The 24689-nt window shown below is 51.2% G+C and overlaps 1 protein-coding gene and 1 long non-coding RNA gene across 6 annotated transcripts in view; one reads left to right on the top strand and one right to left on the bottom strand.

Annotated features, from left to right (window-relative positions):
* The window catches only part of Hnf4a (hepatocyte nuclear factor 4, alpha), a 37254-nt gene that overhangs the window by 9891 nt on the left and 2674 nt on the right, over window positions 1-24689 (top strand). Inside the window, exons 1-9 of one of the 5 annotated variants that reach the window (XM_005392479.2) lie at window positions 681-759; window positions 5309-5483; window positions 6378-6472; window positions 11219-11325; window positions 11967-12122; window positions 15830-15917; window positions 16798-16953; window positions 19763-19999; window positions 23610-23762. In XM_005392479.2, coding sequence (XP_005392536.1) covers window positions 747-759; window positions 5309-5483; window positions 6378-6472; window positions 11219-11325; window positions 11967-12122; window positions 15830-15917; window positions 16798-16953; window positions 19763-19999; window positions 23610-23762 — 1180 coding nt within the window. In that variant the 5' untranslated portion in view covers window positions 681-746. Of the gene's footprint in view, window positions 1-680; window positions 760-1259; window positions 1528-5308; window positions 5484-6377; window positions 6473-11218; window positions 11326-11966; window positions 12123-15829; window positions 15918-16797; window positions 16954-19762; window positions 20000-23609; window positions 23763-24689 lie in introns of those variants that run through there. The other 4 variants (XM_005392478.1, XM_005392477.1, XM_005392475.2 and 1 more) reach the window with 4 other exon arrangements.
* Window positions 24011-24689, bottom strand: part of LOC102020390 — a 40074-nt gene continuing 39395 nt past the window's right edge. The window contains exon 2 of the long non-coding RNA XR_262332.2: window positions 24011-24338. This is a non-coding gene — a long non-coding RNA (uncharacterized LOC102020390). The remainder of the gene's footprint in view (window positions 24339-24689) is intronic.

The raw sequence follows: 24689 nt of genomic DNA, 5'->3' as shown, positions 1-24689 counted from the left end.
TCACTACATCCTTTAACCTGTCCTTCCAGATCACAGGTGCACCAGACCCCCAAGGCCCCCACCTTCACTCTCTGTCGCCTACACGGGGACTCTGCCTCCTCCTCCGCTAGATCAGGAACCCTCAGCAGCATCTGCAGAGCAGGCCTAGAGGGCTGGAGGGTGTGAGAACAGGAGAAGCTATGAGCCAAAGACCAAAGATGGGTCGGACAGCTGCAGAATTTCCAGGGCCTCGTCCAAAAGCAAAGTGCAGGGCCCCTTGTTCCCCACCCCGCCAGGATGTCAAGAGCAGCAGCAGATCAGTACGCCCAGCCTGGGGACACTCTGAGCGGGAGGCTCCTGGAGGCCTCACAGGGGTGCCTCCGCATCCCGCCCCATGGGCAAAAAAGGGAGTACAAAGCGGGGAAAAGGGGACAGGTGGTGACCGGTATTGGCCACAGACAGTGAGGTGTTTTTCTTCTCCCATCTCACTGAATGCTCGAACCACCCATTGAAGTTGATTGTACATTTTACAGAGAAGTAAACTGAGGCTCAGGGAGAAGAATCATTGACCCAGAGTGACAGTTTGTAGATGGTAGGCGCCAGAATGTAAACCCAGGCCTGTGGGGCTTCAGGCCTTGTCTCAGGTTGTTTGGGGGTGGGGCGGCGGCCCAGCGAAGCAGGAAGAAGGGACGGAGGAGGCAGCGAGGAGGTCCGGCCCAGCCACGGCAGCTGGGAGCTGCAGAGCTGGCGGGTCTCAGGGAGCCAGGATGGGACCTAGAGGTGAGTGGGGACCTCCCAGACTGCCAGGCCACCCTGCTGCCAGCCTAGTGAGAAACTAGAAGAGAGGTCCCTGTCCAAGGGTCCACTGGACCAGTATCGGCTAGAGATTAGGTTTCCCATTCGTGGGCCGCAAGGCAACTTTATCATTGCAACAACACTGCAGGTAGAAGTCAATGATTTAGGAAGTCACTGAATTAGGGCGTTGAGCTGGCTAGTCAGTGCCTGAGCATGTCGGTTAGGTGTCCCGTACCGAGTCGGGGGAAGTGGCTTGGAGTGGCCAAGCCGGGGGTCGAATGGATGCCGACGACTCAGTGCCTGCTTTGCAGAATTGATAACTGAATATTGGCAAGTTAGAGCCGCCACAGTGGTAATTAGCACCCCGGGTGTCAGTCAGAGCCGACCAACAGCCAGATCCCTTCAGCGGCGCCCAGCCTACCCAGCAGCGGGACGATTAACCATTAACCCCCACCCTCCCTGCAGAGCCTCCACCCCTGCGCCTAGGCTCCCAGAAGACACTCTGAAAGGAAGGGAGGCAGAGAAGGGACCTGGGAGGAGGCAGGGGGAGGGTGGAGGGCGGGCGCTGGGGCTCAGCCCAGAGGCTTCAGGGTGGGCATCGCGGGCAGGGTGGGGGCGAGGTGTGGAGGCAGGGGAGAATGCGCCTCTCCAAAACCTTGGTCGACATGGACATGGCTGACTACAGTGCTGCGCTGGACCCAGCCTACACCACCCTGGAATTCGAGAACGTGCAGGTGTTGGCGATGGGCAATGGTAGGTGGGGGCAGGTGTGCCAGTGGGAACAGGTGTGCCCAGGTGTGGGAGCGGATCTTTGGCCCTTGACTTTGGGTGGGAGGAGAATGACCGAAAATGGTCCTGTAGGCAAGTACAGGGGTTGCCAGGTGAAGCAAATGTGGCCAGGGACAGCCACCCGGGGCATTCTGGGTGAGGGAGAGCCTGCAGGGGCAAATTTCCAGCAAAAGTAGATCCCGGGTATCCCCCAGGCCCTTCCACAGTCCCTGTGACCTCACAGCTGTCCTGCTCTGTGTATCACTGGAAACAGAGAGACACGATGGTGAGCTCCCTCTGGGTATCGGGCTCCAGTGATTCAGCCCAACATGGCCCCCTCCTGGGCTTAGGTCAGAGAGCTGGAAAGGTTCGTCCCGTCCCTGGCGACAATGGTGCTATAGACATAGCTGTATCTCAGAGCGCCTTTGGAACTTTCCTGGAGAATGGGAGGTTGGGGAAAATGGAGTCCTCAGGGCAGCTTTGCTGACGAAGGAGCTATGTGTATGGTGTGTGAGATCAGGTGTGTGATCCCGTTTCTGTGTATGTGTGTGAGTGGGGTGGTATACTGCGTGGGCAAACGTGTACCTGGGGAACTATGTCTGCATATTTGTGTTCATGTGTGTATTTGTGTTCTGTGTCCGTTTCCATTTGTACTTCTCCGTGGACTGGGCCTACACTTGTGTCTCCAGGGGTGCCTATGTTTGTCCAGCTTGTGTGTGTAAGTGATGTATGTGTGTACGTGTGTCTGTGGATATTTGTGCATGTGTGCTACATAGGTGGGTCACTGACCGGAAACGATTGTGAATGTGGGCACATTTGTTTACGCTGTGCTTTCTGCATATACGTCCTGTGTAGCATTATGCATGCGCCCATTTTCAGACCTGTGTGCATGTTGTCTGCACCCTCAGAGTGAGAGGCTTTGATATTGCCATTTGCCAGTGGAGGAACATATCTCTCTCTGAACAGATTTTGTTACTTGGTGCGTCTCCCCCATTTGTACACTCCAGCATCACTGGGACATCTCTGTAGCACACGGATTGTTCTCCTCCACAAGGAAATGGAGGAAAGGAGGAGGCCCGCGAGCCAGGAACCTCCTGGAGAAGGGCCTAATGAGTTCCAGGCCAGCCTCAGAGAAGAGGTGGCAGCTGGCCGAGGTCAGCCTGCCACCCGCTTTCCTGCCATGGCTCTGAGCCACACGGCCGGTGTCAGGCTGCAGCTCGGCTGAGCTCTGGAGAGCTCGTGGTCAGTAGAGCAAGGAAGAGGAAGCAGCAGCTGGACGCTGGGTCAGTCTCACCAGGTGCTCACCTGGCCCTGCCATCCATCTACCATGTGACCTTGGGCTCATCGTCTCCTCTCTTGGCCTCTATCTTCTAAAAAAATGGGCTCCTTCTCCCCTGGGCTCAAGGAGCTGCTGGCCAGCTGGCTTCTAGAAGATCTGGGGATCATGTGAGGGGTTCGAGGGGAAAACACACTGGAAATAGCAGACAAGTTGCTGCTGCACTTGGCGGGAACAGTATGTACTGTCACACTCCTGGCCACTCAGCCAGGGAATCATGGCTTCCTGGGGCAGAGGCCAGGCCCCTTGGCTAGATGTCCCAAAGACACGACACAACTCTAGAGCCAGAAAGATCCTCCCTGTCTGTGTGAATCTGGCAAGCCATTTTCCTCCCTGGCCTCAGTTTCCTTATCTATACAGTGGGATAAGTAGTAGCGCCTGCCTCCCAGGGCTAACCAGAAGACAAAATAAGATAAGGTTCCTGAGTGCTGAGTCCTACTGGCTGGCCCAGCCCCATGTGGGGCTCCTCTAGGACTCTAAGCAGGGTCTGCATCCCCCACTGGAATTCACAGTGATTGGGGTACTAGGGCTATATGAAGTTGTCCTCCAAAGTGTTCTGGGTACATCTTGAGCTGGTGGCTCAAAGGACATCTCCCCACCCAGGGAAAGCTGCTCTCCCATCCCCCACTCCACTCCAGGAGCAACAGCAGGAAGTCCTAGCTTCTTCAGCTTCTGAGGGACACCCCTGCCTGCCTGTGCCGTATGGTGGGAGCCATCCCCCACACCCAACCCAGGCCCTCTACTTAGCAGTGTTGGCAGTGCTGGACAGGTCATTGTCCTCTCTGAGCCTCACTCTCCTCACCTGGAGAATGGGGGTGGCCCACTGACTTCAGGGGGAAGACGATCTGCCCCACGGTACCCAGCCAGTCCTTCCCCAGCCTCTTGCTGAGTGGCAGGAAGGTGGGGTCAGCTCTTCCCTGGGCTTGGGGGAGGAGAAGCCGGGGGGAGAAAGGACACCAATGCAGCTTAACAATTATCCCTGTCTCCAGGAATAATTCACCAGGCAGAGGGGGCCGCCCTCCTGGGCACACTTGGGAGGCCTAGGAGATGTTCAGCTGGGCAACAGCAGAAGTGAGGTGTGGGCTGCCAGTCACCTGCTTCGAGACTTTTCTTCTGCAGAGAAGTGTTCTTCCACGAATGAGGATCTAGAGCTTACCGTGTGCCAAGCACTTCATACGCACCGATTTGCGGAGTCCTCAGAATCGCCCTAGGGGATTATGATGCACCCTGTTTTACAGTCAAGGAAACAAAGGCATGAGAAATAAACTGACCTGGCCAATGTCATGTGACTGAGTGGGGCCAGCTAGGTTTTGATCCTGGGCTGAAGAGCTTCACAATCTGTGTTCTTTATTTAGCTCACAATTTGTAGAGATGTCATTCCATAGTCTGCTGGCTTGAAAGCAAGATGGTGCAGCAGACAGGCATCACAGAGGAGAAACAGTTTGTGTTGGGCAGAAGGTAGCAAAGCAACAAGGGACCTTATCAGCTTCTTTTTTTTTTTTTTTTTTTGTAGTAGGAATTGAACTCAGGACCTTGCACTTGCCATGCAGGCACTTAGGCCGCTGAGCTATATTCCCAGCCCCACAGTCTGTGTTCTTGATAATAGTGCTACAGCCCTCTTCCTAACTGGATATCCCCTTAGGAATCAAAAGCCAGTTTCAGAGTTTCTCTGGAAACACAAGTGTGTCTTCTTCCCTGAAGAGTCTATCTTTGGTGGACAGTTTGCTTACAGAAAAGGGGACTCGACTGCTGATGTTTTTTAAAAAATCTGTAGCCTGATCAATTTACTTAGGCAATCAGGAAGTAAGGAAAAGGAACTTGCCCAAGGTCACAAATGGCTTAGTGACAGCATTAGCACAAGGGCCCAGGACCCTTGGCACCCAAGCCAAATTCCTCTTTGTGGATGGCTTCCAATCTCCCTCCTCACATTTAGGTAGGTGTGGTCATCTCACCCCTGGCCTGGGAGGCGTTGGAGAGGTGCCTAGGCCTTTGCCACACCCCCTACCCCCAGGAAAGAATGAATATTCTCAGTGCGTGTCTTCCCTGCGCCCTGTCAGCAGGGCATGGGCACAAGCTGAGGTGCACCCAGCTCTGGTCACTCAGGGAGGAAGAGGGACAGCGCCTGGTTCTGGGGAAAAATGTGGAGTAATTGTCTTTCTAGAGCCCCTTTGCCCAACTACGAGTCTAGAAGGACTGAATGCACCTAGAATTGGCCAGATGTTTGTTCCTCTGAGAGAGTCGGGAGTAGCATCCTCCTGAGGGAGGAGCAGGCCCTTTATAAATGTGAAACTGAGGCTCCAAAAGGCCGAGTGACCTTCCCAAGGTCACACAACAGAAATGGCCCCCAGTTCTGGTGAAGATCCCCACAAGGCTACTGGTTTCTGACTTCCTGCCCTTCCCAGGTCTTGACTCCCTTCTCTTCCGGCACAGATACATCTCCATCAGAAGGTGCCAACCTCAACGCACCCAACAGCCTGGGTGTCAGTGCCCTCTGTGCCATCTGCGGGGACCGGGCCACAGGCAAGCACTATGGTGCCTCGAGTTGTGACGGCTGCAAAGGTTTCTTCCGGAGGAGCGTGAGGAAAAACCACATGTACTCCTGCAGGTGAGGAGCCCCACTCAGGCCTTGATTTCTTCAGCTGGAAAATGGGTGCACATGGACTGTCTTCTTCCTGGGTGGGTCCTGGAGGCATCTGCCCTTCACAGTCTTCCAGATTCTTCTGGTTTCTTAGGCCTTGTGGATCCAGGTGAGAACATCTACTTGAGTAGCCCTATTTTCTGACCCTAAAGAGCATGGAACCTGTCCTCCAACCAGGCACTTTTTCTGGGACAAGTAGGGGACTGGCCCCTGGCCTTTCTTCCTACCCCAAAGGCTACCCAAGGCTTTGGAGATCCCTCTTTCAAAAGCATCTACCATTTTGGATAAGAACAATAATAAAATCTTAGCAGCTGTCAATTGTGAGCACCCACCATGTGCAGAATCTGTGCCAAGCCCCATCTACGTGTTATCTTATTGTCATCTGTCAGTACCCCTTGGGGTTGGGTACTACTATCATTCCCATTTAACAGATGAGAAAGTTATGGCTTGGAGGGCTAGCGTTTTTCCCAGGTTCCCCCAGATCCACCATCCATCACCATGTCTACCTCACCTCTACCCCCGGCCCCAGAGTCTCTGTGGACCAAGGATTGATTTGAAACCAGGACCAGGGTCTGTTATGGTCTCTGCATGCTCACAGGATGTGGAAGAACAGCTCTTAGGAGACTGAAGTTTCCTACTCAGCTCTGCTCAGCCAGCTGAGTGACCCAGGGTCTTCTGTTGCTGTCCCTGTGTTTGGCAGCGTAGACTGGACTCTCAGAGAGTCCCTAGGACCCTGCAGCTCCTGAGCAGTTTGCATGGGAATTCCTGGGGTACAGAGATACAGCAAGGAGGTTGGGGCTGGACATTTGTCTTAAGAGGAGGCTGTGTCTTCTCTATCCAACCATCTAAAGTTCTCCCTAGATTCAGCCGGCAGTGCGTGGTGGACAAAGACAAGAGGAACCAGTGCCGTTACTGCAGGCTCAAGAAGTGCTTCCGGGCTGGCATGAAGAAGGAAGGTGAGCTCGGCCCTCCCCGTAACCCCGCCGCCCCACCTGCGCCAACTGGGAGATCTACCGTCATTTACAACTGTAGCCACACTTTATGGCTGGGTGACAGGCCCCAGCGGGACTGGCTAATGGCTGAGAGGAGGGAGGGCCTGGGGATCTGACCACAGGGAGTGGCTGGGCTTGGTCTTGAGAAAGATGCAGAGATAAGCTCCCGCTGAGCCACTCAGGCTCCCAGCAACTGCCACCCGGCTTGCTGGTGCCACCCAGGGCAGCCAAGGGGTGTGCTTTCCCTCAATCTAGTATTTCTAACATCCGGAAAAGCAGACAGCGTGACATCCCAGCTCCCCCAGACTTCACAGAGGTGCACAGCGGGGGCTCCGTTCCTGACCTTCTTGTCCAGGGGCAAGTGCCTCAGCCCCTTAGTTTTCCTCCTTGGAGAGCAGGTGACCTCCAGGGTTTTTCCCGTGTGGATAGTAGGAACAAGGTCAGAGACTTACCCCCGGTCGGAGGGGACAGGGATGGCAGAGCACAGTATCCATTAACGTCTTGCCAGGCCTCCTGCTACCAGCAGGTACCAGTCACTGGGCTGGGTTCTTCCCACCTTTGGGTCTCACGACCGCTTTGTGTGGCTGGAACCTGCTCTCCATGGGTGAGAAAACTGAGGCCCACAGGGGTTAGCACTTGCCAAAGGCCCCATGTTCTATCAGTGGAAGAGCTGAGGTCCAAACCCAGGCTCTGTGCTATTTGGACGGCACTTCAACATTGCAGATCTTGTGCCCTCCAGACCCCAAGAAAGTTTACAAATTGTTTGCAGCCCAAGCCCAGAAAGCGAAAATCTTTTAACCACTTTTCAAAGTAACTTGAGTCCATTTGTAAACCTCTTTATTTCTTTCTTCTCAACTCTCCTTTTCCAGCCAGCTCTGGGACAGACTCAGACTTTTCCTACTAGCCCATGGTTATGTCTTACTAGCCAAGCCCTCAGTCTAGTCCTACACAGACACACGGACACACAGACACACACACACACACACGCACACACACACCAGCCCACCAGGAACTCAGGAACTCAGCCCCACCCAGGCCACCTGAGGAGGAGGAACATGACTCTGGCAGCCTCCCTGTCTTCCATCCCTGCCCCTGAGCCCCTGTGTTCTTTGCTCCTTCCCTCAGGAACATCTGTGTCTCATCCCCACAGGCCTTAGGTTAAGCTGCAGAGTTTTGTTGGAAAATCAGGTCCTGAAGATTTTGCTCTGAAGAGACCTCAGTGGTTCTCCAAGGAAGGAGGGGCTTTTGCCACCACCCCCCTTATCCAAGCTTTCCATGAGGATGAGACTGCCTCACCCACTCTCACCTCCAAGCCGAGGACCACTTTGTGGCATGGGAAGTGTTATGAATGGGGATGTGGTGCATTTTTATGAATACTAGAGACAAAACTGAGAACTGCAGTCCAAGGTCCCAATATCCATGATTCTTGTATCCCAGTAAGCTAAGATTTTAGGTGCTATGATTGTCCAGAGAGGGTGTTTGGAGAGCACTGTTTGAGGGAATGACTCTCTCATGTAGAAATGCCAACATGTGGAAGGGAGTTAGCAGCAGGTGGCTAACCAACTACCTAGGCTAACTGTGGCCTGGTCCTGCGTTGGTCAGCCTTTGCTAAATATCCAGAGGGAAGTCTCCATCCCTTCTGTGCTCCAGTTTTTCCATCTACAAAGTGAGGAGGGTGTATAATGATTCACAGAGCCACAGACTCCAGGTCCCAGCTCCTGGGGTGCAGGGGGTAGTCCTAGGCCCTTCAGCCCTAGCTTGACCTTGAAAAGGTCTCTTAAGCCGGGAAAAAGGGCATTCTGCCAGGAGAATAGCAGATTCACTGGTGGCGAGTAGAGTGGGCTAGTAAACACGGGTGCTTATTTGCATGCCTGGATTAACAGAAGACCATGATACATGACAGCTTTGAAACTGGGTCACAGGAACACAGTGTTCCATGGTCCCTGCGGCCAAGCCCTGGAAAGCTGGGTTTTGCTAACTCTACTGCTCAAGTCTGCCAGCCTCCAGCAGCCCTCCTCAGCCTGATGGGAAGTTCCCAAAGCCAGGTGAGAGGCAGTGGAAGCCTCACTAGCTAGGAGAGTTGAGACACATTTTCGTTTCCTTTCCATAATGATAAATCTCACCAGAAGATTTGAGGACTGAAGCCTAAATGTGGTTGTTGAAGATCAGAAAATGTGAGGTGCTAACTGTGGCCCTTTCATTCCCTGCCTCCCCCGGCACCCAGCTGGGTCTAGAAGTCATCAAGTCTAACCCCCGCTGCACAGGTTGGAATGGAGTGGAGTCAGGTCTAGAACCCAGACCCCTCAGAGCCGAGCAGGCATCAAACTCCCTGGAGTAAAACTTAGAGTGAGCCCTTTGGGAGGCTTGTTCTGGCCTCGATTCTGAAACTTCCTCCCCACTTCCGAGAGGGCTTCAGATTCCACTGGCTGGTCCGTCCTGGTCAGAGGATATCCCTGCTGTGACTGGAAGGGCCTTCCCTGGATGGCAAAGACTCCTGAGGGAGAAATTCAAGAGCCTGGGAAGCTACAGCATGTGGAGGATTCTGTCCTGTAACTGAGGCTAGGGAGATGGACACCTGCCTGGTCTCACTGTCAAGCCCACAACAAATATCTAGATCGTGGCATCAGAAGCCCAGGGGATTCAGGAGAGGCGGGTTGGTGACAGGCCAGGACCATCTAATGAGCCCTTCCTTGGAAGCCTGGCTGAGCACCCCAGGCTCCACTGGGATCCTCTGGAAAGACAGGCTCATCTCCTCTCTGCCTCTGGCTGTGTCGGTTAATATTCAATGGAAGTTACATTAGGTCCCCGACCCTGCTAATACTGAGCAAACACTTGGAAAACATCATTCCGTGACTGAGCTCGCGCCGAGCACTGATAAGGCCAGCTAACCTTGAGGAGCCCTATCCGCAGCTGCTGACTGTGGCCCTTTCATTCCTGCCTCCCCAGGCCCTGCTGGGTGCGGCTGCTGCCAGGGAGGGGTGCGGTGGGCTGGGCAGGGGAGCGGCAAGGGGAGCTTCCCTACCTGGCATCTCTACTGTACCCCCCTGACTTTTATGCTTGGCTTTTAATGATGTGTAGAATCAACAGGAAGTTGAACTGCTGGATGTCAGCATTCCATGGAGACAGGGGGTGTGGGTAAGAGGGAGCGCTGTCTCATCCAGTGCCTACCGCGCGCTGGGCTACGCTAGGTTCCCGGGGGTGACAGCAGTAAACCAGAGTTCCGGCTGTCTGGAGTTTCCTGTGTTACAGGGATAAAAACAATAGAGAAATTAGCAAATAACGTTGCAATAAGTATCTTGAAGAAAAATAAAGCAGAATAAAGGGGCAGAGTCTGAAAGAGGAGCTGCTCTGGCAGATGGCGGGGGAGAAGGTGCCTGATACGGTGACATTCTGTGGGGGTGCAAAGGGAAGAGAGTTAAGCCCTGAGGAAAGGGGACTGCAGGCAGCAGGCATAACAGCAGCAAAGGCTCTGAGGTTGAGGGAGGCTTGTCAGGACAGAGACCATTTTGGAAGGGACGGAGTGGACGAGTGGAAGTTCATACAAAGCAGGGGTGAGAGGCAGAGGGGACATGCTCCAAGGGGTATTTGGAGGGTCCTTCTGTCTACTGAGAGGAGCTTAGCCCCAAGGATCAAGACCAGAAACCAGAGACCCCTGTGGAGGGTCTCCCTCATCTTGGTTCCTCCCTTCTGCCTCTTACCATCAGGGGCACCCGCTGGGCCTGTCCAAGGCAAGTGCTGGGCCCATTTTTTAAGGATTAGTGATGACAGGCCGGGTGTAAGAAAATGTGGAGAGGACCGGGGGGTGGGAAGGGATTGTACCAAGACCAGGCTTGGACGCAGGGAGGACTAGGAGAATCCACCTGCAGGTCCTGAGATGCGAGGGTATAGAGGGAGGAGGTTGCGGGGAAAGCTTTGGGTGGGGAAACTGAGGCGCCAAGAAGATGCGATTCCCACCAACACAGAGTGAGAGGCAAATTCCTGGCAGGAGCTCAGCTTTCTGCAGCCTCCTCCTCCCTCCTTGCTCTCAGCAAATCCTAGTTCCCCAGTCGGGCTTTGTGGGCTGGATGGTGGAAAGGCCATCTGATATCTTGGGCCTGGACTCAGCTGGGGGTAGGTGGTGGGCTGGGGGTCTGTGGGGACAGCGGCTCTGATCCCTGTCAGAGTCGTCAGTGTGGGGCAGGAGGGAGGTGGCCTCACCTTGCACACTGGGAGGTTGAGTCAGGAGCATGGTGAACAGGCTGCCAGGCAGGTGGGTTCTCCAGGTCACCCTGTCCACAGCTTGCCCAAGTTCAGGACTCCCTGGGTCAGCTCTGTGTCATCTGGAGTAGTTTCTTTTGCTTTTTTTCTTGTACATTTGCACTCGGAGAGGAACAGTCTTCTAAACAGAGCCTGGAGATCTGTGATCTCGGCAGAGCCCTCCTCAGTACTCCAGACCCTGCTCAGCCCTCTGCTGTCTTCCGTGCCCCTGGGCATGGGCCAGTCGTACGCACAGGAGCTCCCCACTGTGAGGGCAGCCGCTCTGGCGTCTGGAAAGCTCTCCTGCGAGCTGAGTTAGACTGCATCTCCCTATCTCCTGCAGGCTGAGCTGGGCTCCGTGCTGTGGATGCCCCCTTGCCCTGCCACCCCCACTGATGTCCTGGGTAGGGCTCTCTCCCCCACACCTTCCCTACCCCCTCCCTTCCCCCTCACCTCTCTCTCTGCCCCTCATAGCTGTCCAGAACGAGCGGGACCGCATCAGCACACGGAGGTCCAGCTACGAGGACAGCAGCCTGCCCTCCATCAACGCGCTCCTGCAGGCAGAGGTCCTGTCCCAGCAGGTATGGGCCACCATCACACCCACATCCCACACTGTGGGATCCACTGCGTCACCCACCACATCCCTCACTTCCTCCACCTGCACCCTTCCCAGCCAGGCCCTGGAGCTGCAGAGGGAAGGGACCTCAGACACCACAGTAGGGAAACAGTCCAATGTCATAGCCAGTTCAATAGCCAAGACAGAATTCACCCTAGGTCTGGGGTTCTCAGCACTGTCTAGTTCATCTGGCAGCTCACTCAAAGGCCAAGCAGGGCTTTGCTACCACTGAGGACCTAAGAGCAGCCCCAAGAAAACTGAGGATCACTGGATCCAGTTGGCAAATGGGATTCGGCCAAGCGTTTGTTACATGACCTTGGGAAAGTCATAGCAACTGGGTGCCAGTATCTTCATCTATGAGAAGTGGGTCACAGCTATTGCCTCACTAGGGGCAAGGACTCCTGGGCTCTAAGGGGCTCGTGGAGGAGAAGGCAGGGTCGGCAGCGGCCCATAAGGAGCCCGCTCCTTCATCCTGCAGTTCTCACTTCTCTCCAATGAGCTCCCTTCAGAGCTAGAAATACACACAAGGAAACGTTCTAGGGACCAGGCCTTGTCAAGGGACAGGAAGTGGAGGCTGCCACTTGCAGCGCTTTTCCTCTCCTGCAGATCACCTCCCCCGTCTCGGGAATCAATGGCGACATTCGGGCCAAGAAGATTGCCAACATCGCAGATGTGTGTGAGTCTATGAAGGAGCAGCTGCTGGTACTCGTTGAGTGGGCCAAGTACATCCCGGCTTTCTGTGAGCTCCCGCTGGACGATCAGGTGAGGATGGACATGTGCCGTGGGCGGTGTCGGACAGTGGGCCGCCAGGGTCCTGCCGGCCCTTTTGGGATGCAATATAGCAATGGACTGGTTTGACTTACTCAACAAAAAGCACATAGCACTCATGTGTGGCCAGAACTGTTTAAATTGGAAATATTAACTCATGAAAACCCCCCAGTGTCTATGAGGTGGGTACTACTACTCTTCCCATCTTAGAGGTGAGGAAATGGACAGAGAGAGGTTAAGTAACTCGCTCAAGGCCGTATAACTGGTATCCAGGACAGGTGGGATTAGAACTAGCCAGGGAAGCTCCAAAGTTCAAAGTTCTGGCTCCTGACCTCAGTGCTGCATAGCTCTCCTGGGAGGTATTGACAGGGACCCAGGCCCAGGGATGTGGAGATTGGTTTTAAGCTCTGGCTCTAAGGCCAGTTCCCTGGGTCATCCTAGACAAGCTGCTTCCTCTGTCCATTTTCTTATCTGCCCAGCAGGAATTATTCACTTCAAAGCGCAGTTGGGAGGACTCAGGGTAGACCTGGTGTTTTTTCTTTTACTTATTTTTTCAAAGAGGCATAAAGGTTTTTTTTGTTTGTTTGTTTGTTTTTGGCAGAACTTTAAAATACACCCAAAGAAATAGAGTGCAGGCCTTCAAAAGAGAGAGGAGTATCATATTCTGACACTGGGTATATTTACAGCAGTGTTGGGGGTAGAAATCTATAGAATCTTTGGAAAGAAGGAATTTAATTTAAGATGACAGGTGGCAACTCTTTCTGCAGGGGAAGGGTAATGAGTTTGTTTGAAAAGCACAGGATCATGGAACACATATAGTTGGACCACGGCTGGCCTCCCCATTATTGGTTTTTCCCTGTATTCATCCCCCTCAAGATGACTTAACTCAGCATTTTCTTCCTTGAAGTGCCTTCTCTGGAGCACTGAAAATGTCCCTGGGGAAAGGGGCTGGGGAAGGGTAGCCTGTCTGAGGACAGGTGAGCTCCTGAGATACTGCATGTGACAGCTCTGGCCAGAATAGTACTTGGCCTCCATGAACATGTTCCCATGTGGGCATGGAAAGCTGGACCAGGCCACCTGTCCAGCTTTAGAGGAAGCCTGGGAGACTGACAATGCATGCCCGCCTCTAAAAGCTTCCAGAAGACTTGCAGGCAGGCAGCTGCCTCTCTGTGAAACCAGGGCTCTCCAAATTCCTTTGGCTGGAGCCTCTCGGGCTGCTGTGAGACTGGCCAGTGGTTGGCTGGAGCCTCTCGGGCCGCTGTGAGACTGGCCAGTGGTTGCCCTAGGAGAATCCCGGCTTGGCTGCTCCTCAGCTTCACCTGCGGCTGGACCAGAGACCTCTTCCCTGGATTCTCCCTCCTTTAGGAGAATTGACAGGGCAGGGATCTTGTCCAAACTGCCCTGCCTTCTTCCCAGCTCCTTGTGCTCTGGCCCCAGTCCCTCTGCTGGAGAATCTGCATTAATGTTTAATCTCCCCTGTTCCTTCCCAGGGGCTCAGCAGGACAACAAGATACCCCCAAGCTGAGCAATTGTTAACCTCAATTTCCCACCCAAACCTCCCTGGCTGGGGCTCAGAGCATTCTCAGAGGGCAGTGATGGGTAGCCAGTAACACAGGACAATCATTAACACCACCACCCCCTTCCTGCCCACCCCCCAGCACAAGTGCCATGTCCGAGGTGGACCAGGACACCCACTCATGGTGTATAAGGAGCCCATCTTGCCCAACCTCAGAGATCTGGGGGCACTGTCCTCCAAAGGACACCATCCTGAAATCAACATTGCTGCAGAAACCAGCTTCCAAGTTTGTGTGCATCTTGGTTTGCGGACATCAGTCCACTGAGACCTAAAAGGTTGGGTACAACTGATTGAGGCCAGGGAGAGAAACTGACAGTCCAAAGCACAGAACAAGATGGCCTCAGAGCTGGGATTGAATCCAGGTCCTTTGTCTTGCAGTTTGGGAGCCAGTGCGTTGGCTGGAGCTCTGCATAAGCACCTGGATGATCTCAGGTGCTTGGTCATTAGCATCTTTGCTTCCCTTTGCACTGCTCTTGGCAATTGGGTTCACATCTCCAAGTCTTCCCATTTTTTCTCTTTAAGTACTCGTCTTAAGATTCTGGCTATGGAGGGATGGAAGGGGTAAGGACATGTGGCTGGCCAAGAGGGGGTCGGGCTAGAGAGGAGGACAAGATGTTGACTCGTGCATTCATTCCTTTTATGTCTTCCTTCTTTTCTCCCTTCCATCCATCCATCCATCCATCCAGCAAGCCAGCCAGCAAATAAGAACTGAAACTTAGTATATGCTAGGGTTTTTGCATGCCTTACAACAGCTTTACCTCCTTAGAAAGGCCTCCCCTTTACTCTCAGGTAAAGTAACTACTCCTGCCCCATTGCTCTTTGCCACACAGCCTTCCCCTTTCATTTTTTTCCCTCCCCTCTCTTTCCCTCCCTCTCTCCTTCCTCTCTTGTTTCCTTCTTTCCTTCCCTCACTCACAGCACAAGTCACCCCTGTCCTATTTCTTGCTTTTCTACTTTACATACTGTCACCCTACCCTATGCGAGTTCTGTAAAGTTAGAGGCCTTGTCACTCTTTTCACCTTTGTGCCCCATTGTCTAGAAGGGTCTGGCACTTAATAGACATTGAACATTGGATAACCAAAAGAATGAAGAGTCAGATGAAGGAGTGAACAGTAGAACTTGAACCTTTCTCAGCAGGGTTGCAAGAGAACCTGCCAACTCCCAGCCCCGCCTCACAGACTAGGTCCTTTAGTCTCGCCCAACTTGGGTCCTCACCTAAATGCTGAGGCAGATGGCTTCACAGGAAGGGCAGTGTCCGCCTGTGCCAGCTGGACCCTGACCTTGGGCTTCAGCCTTCATAGGCTGCTGCTTTTCCCCACAAGAGAAAGGGGTCTGGCCGCTGTCTCTGCTGAACCTGTGCCTCGGGGCAAGCCAGTTCTGAGAACCAGTATCCACATCCAAATTTCTGTAATGTTCTCTCAAAATCCTAGAATCTTACAATGTCAAGTAGATGGATGCCCTGGAGATTTTCTGGACCAGTGATTTCCCAAAGTCAATTGAACTTCTGAATCAACTGGGGAGCTTGTTGGATGCAGATCCCTGGGGGTGCTCCCTACACATCCAGAAGCAGAGTATCTGGTAGAATCTGTTTTCATGAAGTACCTTTCATGAGTCTCTGTGGCTGATCCAGGGGTAGCATTCTGGGACCCACGGTTTTAGAACACTTAGGTTCATAGACTATTTTGAGATTCAGATGAAAGTCTTTGAACTTCTTCAAAAGAGTGCCCAGAGTAGGTTGCCTACAATTGCTCCAGGCAGTAGATGCGGCCCAAGGACACAGCAATTCAAGGGCAGAGTCGATAGGAGCCATCCCAGCTCTGAGGGCCTATGCTCTGCTCATTCCTTTCTAGGTCCCTAGTTTTATCAGTCATAGGGGGCCGGGGGTATAACTCAGCGGCATAAGCACCTGCCTGGCAAGTGCAAGGTCCTGAGTTCGATTCCTGATACCAAAAAAAAAAAAAATCAGTCATGGGAGGAAAGCAGCCATTTTATGATGTCCGTTTCATAGTTCAGGCAAATAGGGGCAGCAGGGAGCATTAAGCTGCCCCTCCCAGGGCCGTTGAGTTGGCCAGAAGCAGCCTTCCCAAGGCTGTAGATGCCAGACTCTATCTTTTCTCTCTTCCAGGTGGCCCTGCTCAGAGCCCACGCCGGCGAGCACCTTCTGCTGGGAGCCACAAAGCGATCCATGGTGTTCAAGGACGTGCTGCTCCTGGGTGAGGAGGCTGCCTGGCCCAGATGGGTCTCCATGGAGGTCATGCCCTGCATGGCGCACACCCAAGCAAAGGATATCCTTGTGGTGACACTCAGGGTGAAGGGACCAGATCAAGGATGGCCCTGTCCTCGGGCTTACCTGACAGAGGATGCCAGGACTCGGCTCCCAACTGGATCCTCACCCAGATACCAGGAATTATGGATGCAAGGAATGAAATTTCCCCAGCCCTCAAGTTAGAGCCTAGTCAGAGTTATTCTTGGGATTATCCATGCATTCTACACTCTTTTAAGAGCAGGACCAAGAGGAGGCCAGGAATGGCACATGTCACCTGTGCCATAGAACACATACTATATACCAGGGGTTCTGCTGTATTCTTTTAATACAACAGTGCCATCATGGTGGTACACACCTATAATCCCAACACTCTGGGAGGCTGAGGCAGGAGGACTGCAAGTTCCAGCCCAGCCTGAATAACTTAAATACTTAGTGAGACCCCATCTCAAAATAAAAAATAAAAAAGGGCTGGGGATGTACAAAGGCCCTGGGTTCAGTCCCAGAACTAAACAAACGGTTCCCAGCTCTGGAATCTGGTCCCTTAAATTTGGTGTTTTTGTTCCTCCCAAGTGACCCTTGAGTGTCCTCAGTCTTGAGTCATGTTAGTAAAGGAATCCTGGGTTATATGAAACTTAAACTTGGCTAAAAAGCTAAGTTTCAATCATAACCCAATTTCAGGCACCTTTCTTATCTGAGCCTCTGATTTGTCATCTGTGAAATGGATGTGATGACCCTGCAGGTCCTCCTTCCAGGGCACCAGCTGCACTGCCACCTGCAAACCCCAGCCCAAGGTGACTGCCCATTCTCTCTCCTTCCCAACCCACCAGGCAATGACTACATTGTCCCCCGTCACTGCCCGGAACTGGCCGAGATGAGCCGAGTGTCCATTCGCATCCTCGATGAGCTGGTACTGCCCTTCCAGGAACTGCAGATCGATGACAATGAGTATGCCTGCCTCAAAGCCATTATCTTCTTCGACCCAGGTACCATTCTCACCTCCTGACCCAGGGATGGCAAACCTTTTAGAGCTTTCAATGATACAAACAGCCCACTGTGGCATGTGTGCCACAGGTTCGCCACTACTGTTCTAACCCATCCCTGATACCCCAGACCTGTGTTAGACTTCTGCTGGATTCACAGCCTCTTATTGTCAGGACACCAGGAGAGGTCATTGCATCAGCCCCACGGTACAGATGAGGCAAATCAAGGTTCAAAGAGATGACGGAACTTGCCAAGGCCCTGACTGCAAAGGCCCAGACTGCTCCTTCCCTCCTTTCCTTCTTTCCCTTCCTCCTTCTTTCTCCTTATCTCCTATCTTACTTTTCTTTCATCTTTGCTTCTTTTCCTCAAAAATCTTTATCAAGATAATGTCTACACAAACTGACACTGCAAACAGCTCTCTGCAACACACAGGGCTTTTCCAGCCTGAAGGCTGTGCCCCAGGATATACATTACTGATTCTTTTAACTGTTTCTTCTGCAGTTACCTCACCATTGGAAAAACTGTGAAGTGTTATATTTCTCATTCTGTTTGTGTGTGTGTGTGTGTGTGTGTGTGTGTGTGTGTGTGTGTGGTTTGCCAGGGATAGAACTGAGGTCCTTCCACACCTAGCAAGCCCTCTGCCACTGACCTGGTAGAACCCTTGCCCTGTAGTTCTTGATTTATCCTATTTATTTATTTATTTATTTATTTTTGGTGCCAGGAGTTGAACTCAGGACCTTGCGCTTGCCAGGCAGGCACTTGTGCCACTGAGCTAGATCCCCAGCCCCTGATCTATCCATTTTAGACCATGTATCTCCATCCATCCTGGCTAAGGATTTCACTCTCATCCATCACTGTTCCCATCCTTTCCCCCCCTCCATACTCCTCATGGAATTTATTGTTGTTTTCACACCTGGCTGATCACCTCTGCAGCTCTCAGTTATGTTTTCACACCTTTATTTCTGGTCCTGTCAGCTGTGGACAGTGTCTCCTAACCCTGAACGTAGCAGGAGAACATACTGCACCCCCTGCATTTTGGCTCTCTTCTCTCCTTTCCCCATTCCAGCTATTGACTTTTATATCTGCTTTTTTCTTTTTGTACCCGGAATTGAACTCAGGATCTTGGGCTTGCTAGGCAGGTGCTGTACCACTGAGCTATATCCCTGGCCCTACATCTGCTTTTTTTACACAACATCTTTGTAGTCACATCTTGGTACAAAGCCTATTTTCACTCCCCAGTGTTGAGGTGCTGTAGTCCCAGAGGTTCATATGTCTCCCTCCCCTCTCACATGTTAGAGGGGACCTACTGTGTGCCAGGCCCTGACAATGTACAGATCACTTCTGGTACTAACAGGAAAGAGGAAGACAATGACTCATACTGCTCATGGAATTTTGTTGAGTGCTCACAGCAGCATGATTTAAACACTTTCTGAAGATTTTCTTACTGATAATCTTCCTTATTGAAGTAGGTATTGCTGTGGGCTTCATTTTGCAAATAAGGAAATTGAGGCACAGGGTGACTGATCAACTTGACCAAGGTCATACAACCAGGAAATGACAGTGCTTTAATTTGAACTTCAGACACTGAACCATCTCTACCTAGCTATCTCTCAAGCCCAGGTTCTTACCTTCCGCACGCTATTCCCCATTTCCTGGAGGGTGAGACTTCTGGTTCTGACACTGCTGAGAGCCTGGCCTAGGCTGTATGTTCTGCAGTGTTTGGCATGAGGCTGGTTGCATAGAAATCACTCAGTCACACATGTGGGATTAGTGTGGGATCATGGTGCTGAGTCAGAGCCCACAGCCTGCTTGGGAAGGCAGGGAACTTAATCCAGGCCTGGTATGTAGGAGGTGCTCAAGGAAAGTTTGTTGACTGAATCAGAGTGCATAAACACAGGTAGGAGAGAAAGCCCACTGGAAACAAGGACAAACTTTTTCCGCCCCTTCCTTTGTTCATAATTATTTTCATGGAAGTTAAGGTTAAAGTACAAAAAGTAAAGTATTAGGTTAAGAATATAGAATTTACTCAGTAATTTTTTTGCATTCATCCTTTCCTTCCTCTCTCCATCCCTTCCTCCAGTTATCTATTCAGTAAATGTTGACTATGATAGAATCCGTGGTGTGATACAATTGGCAAACCAGGGATAGAGTCCGTGGTTTAAAATGGCAAATAAAGATATTAGTGCTCACAGTCTAATGGGAGAGATCATTCCAGGCTGCGTGGTCAGTGGTGGTAGAGGAAATGTAGGGACACGATGGATGTATAATGTGGACCTAGGCGGGTAGGGTGGAGAAGACTCCCTAAAGGACTCCCCACTGAGTCGGAGATGAGAGGAGCAGCAGGCAGGGAGAGGGAGACAAGCCCAGCGCAGCAGAGGAAGTGTGTGCTGGGGCCTGGCTCATGGGACCTCGACTGTGGGTCAGGAAACCGAAGTCAACCCCATGACTCTGCCAACAACTGGTTATGTGACCTGAGGCAAGTCCTTTCCTTGTCCTGTGCCTCAGTTTCCCTATGTGTAGGATGAGTGTGCCCTACTGGGTCTGTTCCTGAGACCCCACCATCTGTCTCTTATTCCCCACTGCTGCACTTGGTATCTTAGGAAGAAACTTGGTAAACTTTTCTTTACCCAGATCTAGGAAGGCTCTGTCTGGGCTAGTGTGCTCTGGTTGTGGAACACCCTGAACCTTTGTTCCAGCACTGCTGTCAACTCCCTGTGCAGCGCTGGGCCACTGAAACCCCCCAACCTGGGCCCCACAAGTCAGGGGACATCTGGGCCCTGCTTACCTCCCTGCCATCCCCTCCCACTGCAGATGCCAAGGGGCTGAGCGACCCAGGCAAGATCAAGCGGCTGCGCTCGCAGGTCCAGGTGAGCTTGGAGGACTACATCAATGACCGCCAGTATGACTCCCGCGGCCGCTTCGGCGAGCTGCTGCTGCTGCTGCCCACGCTGCAGAGTATCACCTGGCAGATGATTGAGCAGATCCAGTTCATCAAGCTCTTTGGCATGGCCAAGATCGACAACCTGCTGCAGGAGATGCTGCTGGGAGGTCCGTACAGCCCCGCAGGGGTGCTGGGGGCATCTGTCCGGAAAACAATCCTTGTGCAAACCTGAGCTCATCTCCGCGACCTCCTCAGTGTGTGCTCTGGGCAAGTTACTTAATCTGCCTGGCTCTCAGTTTCCGCATCAAAAGAATAGGGTCAAGGACAGAAGTCCATTAGTTCAGGCTCTGAGAGTCTAGCATACTCCAGTCACTGCTTTAAGTGCTGGAGGCTGGGCAGAGAACAAGATCTCTGCCTTCCTTCAGGGTGTGTGTGTGTGTGTGTGTGTGTGTGTGTGTGAGTTGTGTGTCTGTGTGTATACATGTGCATGTACAGGTGTGTGCATAAAGCTTATAAGCACAGACAATGAAAAAAGCAGACAGTGACCAAGTGTACAATAAAGAAGGTAACTTCAGATTTTTAAATACACAGTAGTATGAAATTCTTTTTTTTTGGTACTGGGAATTGAACTCAGGACCTTGTGCTTGCCAGGCAGGCACATGTGCCACTGAGCTATATCCCCGGCCCCAATAAACAGCAGTATGGTAGAGTTTAACCAAAAAAAGCCCTCTTTAGATGAGTTGGCCAAAGGAGACCTCGCTAAAGGGGTAAATTCAATGCTGAGACCCGATGGCCAAAAGGAAATAGAAGATTTAGAAGCCAAGAGAAGAACAGGCTAAGCAGAACTAACTAGTTCCAGGCCCTGCAGCAGGAGAAGGTTATGTGTTTGAGAAGGAAGGGCAAAGTTGCAAAATGGTAGAGTTGTAGGAAATGAAGATCGAGATTAGGGAAAAACAAAATCATAAAAATATGGCTTCATAGGCCACGGTCAAAAATCTAGATTTTATTTTTATTTTTATATTTATTTATTTATTTATTTATTTTGGCACTGGGAATCAAACTCACGACCTCGCACTTGCCAGGCAGGCACTTGAAAAATTTAGATTTCAGTCTCATTGCATCTATTGTGAAAAATAATCAGACTAATGTTTTAAACAAGCCACTCTGATTGGTAGGTACAGAGTAAATTTCAGGGGCACAAGGTAGAAGCCAGAAAACCCTGGGAATGTTATTCTCTCTAGTCCTGGGAAGGGCAGGGGAGGCTTGGATCATGGAAGCAGAGCAGTGTTGACAGACTTGATTATCTATAGTATTTGGAGGAAGAACCCACAGAATGTGCTGATGGATCAGAGGTGGGGAGTGACGGGGAGAGGATAAGTCAAAGGTGAAGTCTACATTTTTGCTTTGGGTGGCAGAAATGATGATGGAGTAGTTTACTGAGATATGGAACACTGAGTAAAACCAGCTTGGGGCTGCTCGGTTTGGGGGTGGTGGCCAAGGATCCATTAACTGGATTTAAGTGGAACCTGAAAGGACTGTTAGGTATCCATGCTGAGCCAGCAAGAAGACAGGAAAATGTCCAAATCTGAGGCTCAAATGCAAGGTGAAGGCAGCACTGTGGCTTTCCAGCATTTAGGAGTCACAGGAAAGGGGGAGGCTGTGGAAAGCTGTTGGGGAAGATTAGCCAGAGAGATGGGAGAAAACCGGGGAAATTCCAGACTGCAAGAGAAGAGCATGTTTTCAGGAAGACAGAACATTTAACGGCATTAAATTCAACAGAGATGGGGGAAGGCGGGGAGAGGGAAGGAAGCACCCATTGGGCGGCAGCATGGCGGCCCTCGGCACCTGTGCTGAGAGCGGGGTCAGGATTATGAGAATGCGAGCCAGACTGAGGTGTTACCAAGCGGGTGAGTGGGGAAGCAGACAGGTGGGGTCATAGCAGACACCCTCTGAAAATGTCCAGGGAAGGGAGGTCTGAGGCATTCAAGGATGGCCTCAAGCAGGGGATCACAGTGATGAGCTCTGGAATCCTGGCTGGACTAAACAAAAAATAAAGATGGGGTGACAGTGAGAAGTGGGGGTGAGCAAATGCATCACCTCTGTGGGTCTGAAGGACTTTGGAGGGGTGGTCCTGGATGGGTGAGCTGGAAGGACAGGAAGAGAAACCAAAGTGCAGAGGCTTGGGCTGGAGGCTTCGGTGGTAACGATGTTACTTTGAAGTTAACTACGACGTGTATGTCGTTAGTGGTAATGAAAGGTAATTTTTCTCAGCTTGAGCACTACCGATATTTGGGGCTGGATACTTCTTTGTCATGAGACTTTTTTGTGCATTGTCTAGCTATATCTCTAGCCTCTACCCATGAGATGCCAGTAGCACTTCTCTAGTGATGACAATCAAAGATGTCCACAGGTATTGTCACATGTCTCCCGAGGGGTCAAAATTATCCCCCAGTTATCCCCAGCTACTATCAACCACTGGTGGCTTTTTTCCCTTCAGTATGGGGGATTGAACCCAAGGCCTTTGCACTGAGCTACATCCTCAGCCTGCTTTATTTTTAATTTTTATTTTGAGACAGAATCTTGCTAAGTCACCAAGTTGTCCAGTGTAGGCTCAAACTTGTAATCCTCTTGCCTCAGCCTCCCAGAAAGCTCTGATTTCCAGTATGTGTCACCATACCCAGCTCGTAGCTTATTTCACTTTCGTAAGCTTATTTCACTTATTTCACTTTTTGACCCTATGAATATGTGGTTATTAGGAATCAGGTGGCATTGGGATTAGCCTAAGAAGTTTGTGGTCTGTTGCAAGATAAACTTGGGTAAATTAATCTCTGGGTACATTTTCTTATCTGTAGAATGGAATAACCATGGTATCCACCCTACAGGATTAAATTATGTAAAATAGGAAAAGTGCTATAAACTAGTACCTATCATGTTAGATGCCCAGTAATTGTTAGTTATCCTTAAAACAAAGGCTAGAAGACTATTACAAGGCTTAAAATGGCATCAATATCATATTAATGAGCACAACCTATGACACACTATGTTTTTATCACTCCTTGACTCCTGTTGAATCAGTTACTGTATTCCAGACACTTTCTAGGCCCTCTACAAAAAAAAAATGCATATATATTGTAATGATCATAGAAGTAGTTGTTTCCAAAATGTGCATTACAGATAAATTGCTATGGGAATCCCAGTGAAGGAAAGAAGGAGAGTAGGAAGCAGCAAAAGAAGCTTCCAAAAAGAGAAAATATGTGAGTGGGATTTGGGCTTAGGGACCTGGCAGAGGTGGAGGAGTCATCTCTGATGGCTGAAGCAACGTGAGCGAAAACACAGACTGGAAAATACAAGGGAAAGTAGATGCTCCCGGTGGGTCAGCTTGGCTGAAGGAGAGATATGAAGGATGAAGCAGAGAGAGGACTTGGGATCAAAGGACTCACCTGTCATGGAGCTTGGAGAACCACTGATTAAATCCATCGTATCACAATGCAGCCAACACACTATTTATTGTAATTTAAATGGTCTCAGGATTCCTTATATGCTTGTTGTTTCTTTCAAATCACGCTTGTTCTCTGGGTCTTTTACAATCCTCTTGATAGACCCACAAAACCTATGGACTTGAATAGTAAGCTCTGGCTTACTAACCTAGAACCAGGGAATTGCATAAGCTCTGGCAGGGTTGAGGCAGCTTTGCCACACTTGAGGAAGATGGTGCCTCTAGGCCCATGGTGCTTATCCTTGACTCTCCCTCCTGATTGACCTCTTCTCTATCTGCAGGGTCCTCCAGTGATGCACCCCATGCTCACCACCCGCTGCATCCTCACCTGATGCAGGAGCACATGGGCACCAATGTCATTGTTGCCAACACAATGCCCGCTCACCTCAGCAACGGACAGATGTGTGAGTGGCCCCAACCCAGGGGGCAGGCAGGTGGGCAACATGGGCTCTCCCCTGTAAGGGGTGAGGATTGGGGGTGGGGGAGGAGGCAGGACAAGGTTGGATCTAGAGGTGAAGCTGAGGTACCACTGTTCTCTGTGTCCCAGGGTAGGGAATGAGGGGTGGGGTCCTCTGTTAAAGCTGATTATTCATTGAGGGTGTATCTTCAGTGGGGTGACTGACAACCTCTACTAACTGTAACTATACTTGGGATGGGCCAATCCTCTGAATCCACCAGGTTACCACTGCGAGAGTCTGTTTATTGGGTGAGAATTCCATTAGATGACATTATCTGTTAGGTCAAAGTATCCATTGAAGTAAGGCTGCCCAACTGGGGTAAGACTAGCTGCTAGACCATGGGAGGAGACTGTCCTTTGGTTAGGGATGTCCACTGGACTAGACCTCTGAGGTGAACTCTCTCACTGCACATAGCTCTTCAGAGAATAAGATTACCAATGGGATTTGGTGGTCCAATCAGATGATGGCAGATGGCATTTCACTGAGGTTGTTCTTTGGGGAAATTGTCCATTGAATGGAGTTAGCCAGTTGGCTCAAAGTTACTTCCCAAACCTGTGGAGGGAGTGGAACCAATTAGTTTCTGTTACTCATTTCCTAAATATCAAAGAAATGGTTCTTTTTGTACCAGTTAACCCCAGATTCCATCAGCTGCTACTCTTTGTCCCAGGAAAGACCATCCCTATCAAATGTCTCGCGGGGGATGTCACAGGGCAGTCCGACCTGGACCCCAGTTTTGGGAGAAGCCACCCAAGTATCCATATAAAATGGTGGAGGAGATGGGTTGTCAGCTCTTCCAGGCCTCACAAAACTTAAATGTTATGATTTGGAACTTGCACAAGCCACTAGAGATCTTAGAGATTATCTAGTTTAATTCTCTCATTTTATAAAAGAGGAAAGTAAGTC

The sequence above is a fragment of the Chinchilla lanigera genome, unplaced genomic scaffold (genome assembly GCF_000276665.1).
Source record: "Chinchilla lanigera isolate Chin_1 unplaced genomic scaffold, ChiLan1.0 scaffold00044, whole genome shotgun sequence".
NCBI classification, from domain to species: Eukaryota; Metazoa; Chordata; class Mammalia; order Rodentia; family Chinchillidae; genus Chinchilla; species Chinchilla lanigera.
This window is presented reverse-complemented; position numbering and strand designations above follow the sequence as displayed.